This window comes from Hylobates moloch, unplaced genomic scaffold (assembly GCF_009828535.3).
Source record: "Hylobates moloch isolate HMO894 unplaced genomic scaffold, HMol_V3 SCAFFOLD_7, whole genome shotgun sequence".
Classification (NCBI taxonomy): domain Eukaryota; kingdom Metazoa; phylum Chordata; class Mammalia; order Primates; family Hylobatidae; genus Hylobates; species Hylobates moloch.
Window position 1 is genome coordinate 35846047 of NW_026652282.1, and position 8183 is coordinate 35854229.

General features: G+C 47.5%; 1 protein-coding gene across 1 annotated transcript; it reads right to left on the minus strand.

Annotated features, from left to right (window-relative positions):
* Nucleotides 1–937: 937 nt before the first annotated feature.
* Nucleotides 938–2987, minus strand: LOC116811262 (inosine-5'-monophosphate dehydrogenase 1-like). The gene has a single exon (XM_032756320.2). It carries the CDS (start codon nucleotides 2985–2987, stop codon nucleotides 1443–1445), a length of 1545 nt encoding a protein of 514 aa, XP_032612211.1. The 3' UTR covers nucleotides 938–1442.
* Between the last annotated feature and the right edge of the window lie 5196 nt (nucleotides 2988–8183).

Below are 8183 nucleotides of genomic sequence, written 5' to 3' on the forward strand. Positions count from 1 at the left end.
ACAAAAGAACACTTTCTATGTTATCTCATTTATATACAATTCAAAAACAGGCAAAACTGAACTAGTATGTTTAGGGATGCCTACCTAGGCTGTAAAAGTATAAGAGAATGCTAAGAAATTATTACCAAGAAGTTAGGTTAGTGGGGAGAAAGAGTGGGAATGGGTGGGATACAGGGGGGGTGCTTTGGTGGTGCTGGCAATGTTATAGTTCTTTTTTTTTTACTTTTTCAAAAATAAGTTTTAAAAAAAATTAGAGACAGGGTCTCACTATGTTGGCCAGAGTAGTCTCAAAATTTTTCTGGTTCTTGATTATAGAGTGGTCATTACACAAGTGTTTGCTTCATAGTAACTCACTAAACTGTATAATTATGTTTTACAATTTTATTTATTTTCAACAGCTTTATTAAGGTATAATTCACCCATTTAAACTGTACAAGTCTGTGGCATTTGGTATATTAAATTATTAATTTTTTGAAATGGTAGTAAAACATATACACCACAGAAAATTTGCCATTTTAACCATTTTCAGCATACAATTCCATTGCATTAAGTACATTCACAATGTTGTGCAACCTTCACACTATCTGCTTCCAAAACTTCATAAACCCAAACAGAAACTCGGTACCCATTAAGCATTAACTCCCCATTCTCCCCTCTCCTTAGCCTTTGGTAACTTCTATTCGGTTTTGTCTCTTTGGTAACTTCTATTCGGCTGTCTCTATGAATTTGCCTATTCTAGATTTTTTTTTTTTTTGGAGGCTTATTTAATACCCACAATGTCGCAACTGTGATCCCAAAGTGTGCAAAGTTAAAGCCTTAAACTGCAGCTGAGAGGGCAGAAATGGCACACCTGGGGACGGTGGTGAGTCAGGAACCACGGGCAGGTGGCCATGACCAGGGCAGTGTCCTCCCCAGGGCCAGGGCCAGGGGAGTGGCCTGAGGAGCAGGACTCAATTGGAGCCCAGGGCCGGAGAAGCGGGCAGAGACCTCCCGATGGCCTGTCAGGAGCTCAGAAGTGCCACATGGCTGAGGGGGCAGCGGCCTGGGAAGGACCAGAGGCAGGGCCAGGAGACCGCCATTTCTTGGGGAGCTGGGGGGCAGGGAGGTGTCCTACAGGAGAAGCCAGGAGGGGCAGCCTGCCCCTAGGGTGGGGGCCAGGCTGAAGCAGGCTGCAGCAAGAAAAACCTGAGGCAGGCGCTGAGAGCCTGGCTGGCTGGGCTGGGCTTCCCAGGGCAGCCTGGCCCAGGGAGCAGTCCTGACTCTGTGGGGGATGCCCAGCGAGGGGCAGCAGTCCCCTCAAGGCCTCCCCTCTTCTCTCCCTGGAAAGGAGCTGGGGAACCCATAGTGCAAATCTGTGAATCACTCAGTTATGGAGGGAGGCTGTGCCCGAAGGGAGAAACCGGGGCACGCCCCTTCAACCACCTCGGCCTCCACCACTGTCCTCAGTACAGCCGCTTCTCGTAAGAGTGCAGGCCATGGACGCCACCCTCGATCTGGGCCGACACGGTCCGCTTCTCAAACTTGAGCTCTCCTGAGTACATCATGGACCGAAGGACAGCCAGGCTTCGGGCCCCGATATCCTGGCAACTGTGCTGGATGCCCGCTATGAGGTAGGGCACGAACTTCTGAATGGACCCTTTGTCCTGGATGGAGCCCGAGATACCCTGCGCGAACTTCACCTTATCCCCCTTGCTGAAGTATCGTTTCTGGCTGCTGCTGCTCTTCTCCATGGCATCCAGCGAGCCCATGCCCCGATTCTTCTTGAGCGGCACCCCATCTGAGAAGAAGTATTCACCGGAGGCCTCCGTGGTGGCGGCCAGCAGGGAGCCCATCATCACTGTGGAGGCTCCAAGGGCCAGGGCCTTGACCACGTGCCCCACGGTCTGGATGCCGCCATCGGCTATGATGGGCACACCAAAACGCCGGGCATACTCGGCCACCTTGTACACAGCAGTGCCGTGGGTCCGACCACAGGCCCTCACTTCCGGGGTGATGCAGATGGAGCCGCAGCCCATGCCCACGTGCAGCCCATCCACACCAGCGTCAATCAGGTTCTTGGCCTGGGCTGCTGTCACCACGTTCCCCCCAATCACCTGGAGGTGGGGGTACTTCTGTTTGATGTAATGCACCATGGCAATCTGATACACCGAGTTCCCTTTGGACGAGTCCAAGACTATGACATCGACGCCCGCCTGGGTGAGCAGGCCCAGGCGGAATTTGTCATCTTCACAGGTACCCACAACTGCCCCGCACAGCAGCTGCTTGTGGGAATCCTTGGAGGCCAGAGGGTAGTCTCGGTGCTTCTTCAGGTCGGTGCGGGCGATGATGGCCACCAGCTCATCATGATCATTGACAACAGGTAGCTTCCCTTTCTTGCTATGCTGCAGGATCTCATTTGCCTCTTTGAATGTCACGCCTGCTGGAGCCACCACTAGCTCCATCCTTGGCGTCATCACCTCACTGAGGAGGATGGTGTGGTCCTTCTCAGCAAGGAAGTCGATGTCTCGGGAGGTGACGATGCCCACCAGCTTGCTGCCCATGGTGCCCGTCTCAGTGATGGGGATGCCAGAGAAACCATGCCGCATCTTGGCCTCCAGCACATCACCCACAGTGTGCGAGGGGCTCAGCACCACAGGATCTGTGATGAAGCCCTGTTCAAACTTCTTGACCTTCTGCACCTTGTTGGCCTGGAACTCTGGGGTGCAGTTGTGGTGAATGAAACCAATACCTCCCATCAGAGCCATCGCGATGGCCATGTCGGCCTCTATCACAGTGTCGGTGGGAAAGGAGATCAGTGGTGTCTTCAGCGTGATCTTCCGGGTCAGGGCTGAGGTCAGGTCCACCTCACCAGCTAGGAAGTCTATGAATCCTGGGAGAATCAGGAAATCGTTGTAGGTGAGGCCGTCGTCGCTGGCGAAGAGCTGCTGTGCGGTGAGCCCATCCTCGGGCACGTAGCGGGTGCCGCCGCTGATGAGGTAGTCCGCCATGCTGCCAGCAACACCCTGCGACCTGACGTAAACACCCGCGCGGCCACCAGCCTCTAACGCAACCGCTGCCGCTGCTGACGCCACGCCGCGGTCACGCTGCCGCTGCTGACGCCACGCCGCGGTCACGCTGCCGCTGCTGACGCCACGCCGCGGGTCGGGTGGGCCAGGGGCTTATTCTAGATATTTCATATAAGTGGAATCATACAGCATTTGTCCTTTTGTGTCTGGCTTCTTTCACTTAGCATAGCATTTTTAAGATTCATCCATGTTGTAGCATGTATCAGAATTTCGTTCCTTCGTGTAACTGAATACTGTTTTATGATAGGGATAGACAGTTGGCTCTCGTATTGTGGGTTTGGCATTCTCAGATTCAATCAACCTCGGATTGAAAATATTGAAGGACTATACGTAATGGCCCATGTCTGTAGTCTCAGCTACTTGAGAGTGATGCGGGAGGATCCTTGGAGCTCAGGAGCTTGAGACCAGTCTGGACAACATAGTGGGATCTCCCATCTCTAAAAAAATAAAAAGAAAATATTACCCAAAAAAAGCCCAATAAAAATAATACAAATAAAAAGCAATATGCTGTAACAAGTGTTTACATAGCATTTACATTGTATTAGGTATGATATAAGTAATCTAGAGATGATTTAAAGTATATGTTATATGCAAGTACTACACCGTTTTATTTAAAGGACTTGAGCATCCCAAGATTTTGGTATCTGCTGGGGTCCTGGAACCAGTCCACCCATGGATACTGAGGAATGACTGTATTATGTTTTGTCTATCCGTTCATCTGCTGATAGACACTTGGGTTGTTTCCACCTTTTGGCGATTGTGAATAGTGCTGCTGTGAATATTGGCATATAATGTTGGCATTCTCTGTTTGAATCCTTGCTTTTCATTCCTTTGGGCATATACCCAGGAGTGGGATTGCTGGGTCCTATGAGTATATTAATGTTTTCAGCATTTTTCTACAAGCTTTATATTTCACAGTGAAAAAAAAAGAGAGGGAGGTGAGAAGAGCCTTAGACAGCAGATATAGACAATTCTTTTGAATTTTTTTTTTTTTTTAAGAGACAGGGCCGGACCTGAATTCCTGGGCTCAAGCAATCCACCTTCCTCAGCCTCCCAAGTAGCTGGGACTACAGACGCATGCCACCCGCCTGGCCTCTTTTGAATATTTTGTTTCTATGGGAAGCAGAGAAGTGGGCAGTGGCTGCAGGACGAAGTGGGCTCAAGGGAAAGTTTTTTAAGATAGGAGAAATCAGAAACGTTCTTATGCTAATGAGAGTGATGTAGTGAAGAGGGAATATTTAACAGCGCAGGAAAGGAGAGAATTGAGGGAGCTGTCTTTGCGTGGATGAGAGGGGATGGTGTTGGCTTGAGCTAAGAGCAGGGGACAGTTCATCCCAAGTGGCAAGTGGGAAGGCAGATTGGTGGGTAGATGGGGTGGCAGAGGCTGCCAAAGTCCTTTTTCTTTTCTTTTTTTTTTTTTTTTTGAGACGGAGTCTCGTTCTGTTGCCCAGGCTGGAGTGCAGTGGTGCATCTCGGCTCACTGCAAGCTCCGCCTCGCGGGTTCACGCCATTCTCCTGCCTCAGTCTCCGGAGTAGCTGGGACTACAGGCGCCCGCCACAACGCCCACCTAATTTTTTGTATTTTTAGTAGAGACTGGGTTTCACCGTGTTAGCTAGGATGGTCTCGATCTCCTGACCTCGTGATCCCTCCACCTCGGCCTCCCAAAGTGCTGAGATTACAGGCGTGAGCCACCGCGCCCGGCAAAGTCCTTTTTCGATGACTTCAGTTTGCTGGACAAGCCAGGAACAAGGCCATTGGTTGCAAGGGAGGAGGAGCTCTAGTAGGTGGCAGCGCAAGGAGGAGGTGGGAAGTCGTCACCTAGGAGAGTGGAAGGGGGAATGGACTGGGGATATATAAGACGATGGCTGGATGGCATTTAGGGTGCAAATGAAGGTCCTGGTCAGATTCATTTACCCATGGATAGACCCGGCTCCCTCTTGGGTTAATTCCCGCTTCCCCAGAAGCCCTTAACCGCATCAACAAAGGTCAATGGCAAGTCCTCAGTACTTTGCCCTCTCCTAGCAGGAGTCAAGAGGGGGCTGCGAGCCTGGGACAAAAATCACACTCCTGCCCCAAGCCTTCTACCTGAGCCCTTTCATCAGGGATCAAGAGGGGCCATTAAGGGTTAAACATTTACTGGGCAACCACTAGAAGCCAGGTAATAGCACTAATACCTACTGTTTACTTACTATATGCACGGTGCTGAGTACTTTACATTTATTGTCTAGTTTAACCCTTTTAATAACTCCATGAGCAAAGTACTATTAATTGGTCCATTTTACAGATGAGAAAATGGAGGCCCAGAAGATTTAAACCCTTGTTTATAAATTCCAGAATCTAAACCCTTAAGACCTGGTGGATGACCTGAATATAAAATCCAGATCCAGTCCCAGACCTCAGGCATACAAACAAATTATTGAACTGCACTTTGCACATTTATTCTTTTGCTCTAGTCTCCCCACTCCTCTTTCTACTTTTGATAAATGCAGACCCCACCCTCTCCCAGACCCCACCCTCTTCCTTTCACTTTAGCTAAGCTAAGGTAACCAAAAGGCCAAGTTTGCCCAGGACTGATGGGTTTCCTGGGACTAGAGACTTTCGATGCTAAAGTTGAGACCGTACCAGACAAAAGACCATTTCGTCTCCCTAGCTGCAGCTTACGCATGAGTTGCTCCTCTCTCTCTCCCTCTTTCCCTTCTTCTTCAGTGTTTTTGTTTGTTTGTTTGTTTTTGAGACAGGTGACAGACTCGCTCTGTCGGCCAGGCTGGAGTGCAGTGGCACCATCTCAGTTTACTACAACCTCCACCGCCTGGGTTCAAGCAATTCTCCTTGCCTCTGCCTCCCAAGTAACTGGGACTATAGGCACCTGCCACCAAGCTCTGGTAATTTTTGTATTTTTAGTAGAGATGGGGTTTTGCTATGTTGGCCAGGCTGGTCTCGAACTCCTGGCCTCAAGTGATCCACCCACCTCAGCTTCTCAAAGTGCTGGGATTACAGGCCTGAGCCACCGCGCCCAGCCTTTCAGTGTTTTTGCTTCTCATTTCAGGCATGGCATTTCTTTTACCTCCACTGCCACCTTGGGGGCCACAAATACTTCCTGGGTACCTTCTGGGAACCCAGCACCCTGGTTGGAACAGACTAGAAGTTGCAACAAGAGTTTGGGAAGGGCATTTCTTTTTTTAAAAAAATTTTGGGGCTGGCACGGTGGCTCACACCTGTAATCTCAGCCTTTGGGAGGCAGAGGTGGGTGGATCACCTGAGGTCAGTAGTTCGAGACCAGCCTGGCCAACATGGTGAAACCCCATCTCTACTAAAAATGCAAAAATCAGCCAGGCGTGGCGGTGGGTGCCTGTAATCCCAGCTACTTGTGAGGCTGAGGTGGGAGAATTGCTTGAACCTGGGAGGCAGAGGCTGTAGTGAGCCGAGATTGCGCCACTGCACACCAGCCTGGGCGACAGAGCGAGACTCCGCCTCAAAAAAAAAAAAAAAAAATTAACTCTTGTTTTAGATTCAAGGGGTACATGTGCAGGTTTGTTACATGAGTATATTGCAGGATGCTGAGGTTTGGGGCATGATTGATCCTATCACTCAGGGTAGTGAGCATAGTACTTAATGAGTAGTTTTTCAGTCCTTTTCTCTCTCCCTCCCTTCTGCCTCTATTAGGCCCTGATGTCTATCGTTCTCTTCTTTATGTCCATGTGTACCCAATGCTTAGCTTCCACTTATAAGCGAGAACATGTAGTATTTAGTTTTCTCTTTCTGCATTAATTCACTTAGGATAATGGCCTCCAGATGCATCCAGGTTGCTGCAAAGGACATGATTCCATTCTTTTTTATGGCTGCATAATATTCCATGGTGTATATGTACCACATTTTCTTTATCTAGTCCACCATTGATGGGCACCTAGGTTGATTCCATGTTTTTCTATTATAGATAGTGCTGTGATGAATATACAAGTGTATGTGTCTTTTTGGTAGAATGATTTATTTTCCTTTGAATATGTACCCAGTAATAGGATTTCTGGGTTGAATGGTAATTCTATTTTTAGGTCTTTGAGAAATCTCCAAACTGCTGTCAAACTAATTTACATTCCCACCAACAGTGTATAAACATTCTCTTTTCTCCACAGCCTCACCAATATCTGTTATTTTTTGACTTTTTGACTTTTTAATAATAGCCATTCTGACTGGTGTGAGATGATACTAATTGTGGTTTTGATTTGCATTTCTCTGATGCTTAGTGATGTGGAGCATTTTTTCATATGTTTGTTGGCTACTTGTATGTCTTCTTTTGAGAAGTATCTCCTCATGTTCTTTGCCCATTTTTTTAAAATGGAGTTTTGTTTTTTGCTTGTTGAATTGTTTAAGTTCCTTATAAATTCTGGATATTAGACCTGTCAGATGTGTAGTTTGCAAATATTTTCTCCCATTTTTGTAGCCTGTCTGTTTACTCTGTTGATAGTTTATTTTGCCGTGCAGAAGCTTTGTAGTTTAATTAGGTCTCACTTGTCAATTTTTGCTTTTGTTGCAATTGCTTTTGAGGACTTAGTTATAAATTCTTTTCCAAGGCCAATGTCCAAAAGGGTATTGCCTAGATTTTCTTCTAGGATTTTTATAGTTTAAGGTTTTACATTTAAGTCTTTAATCCATCTTGAGTTAAGTTTTGTATATGGTGATAGGTAGGGATTCAGTTTCAATCTTCTGCATATAGCTAGCCAGTAATCCCAGCACCATTTATTGTATAGGGAGTCCTTTCTCCATTGCTTGTTTTTGTTGACTTTGTCAAAGATCAGTTGGTTTTAGGTGTGTGGTTTTATTTCTGGGTTATCTATTCTGTTTCATTGGCCTATGTATCTGTGTACCAGTACCATACTGTTTTGGTTACTGTAGCCTTGTAGTGTAGTTTGAAGTTGAGTAATGTTATGGAACAGGGCATTTCTTGAACAGGGCTTAGTACTTTGGGTGCTCATAGTTGACCTGAACATCACTCCCAAGTGGACACATTATTCACATAAACAGTGAGGATATTCTGGACTTGACTGACACCTGGGGAGAAAGAAAAGGACAATCCTTCAAGCAGGTTCCCCTTCAATTCCTTCCTTCCTTCCTTCCTTCCT

Coding starts and splice junctions, on each gene's coding strand:
- LOC116811262 (XM_032756320.2), bottom strand. CDS start 2,987: ATGGCGGACTACCTCATCAGCGGCGGCACCCGCTACGTGCCCGAGGAT.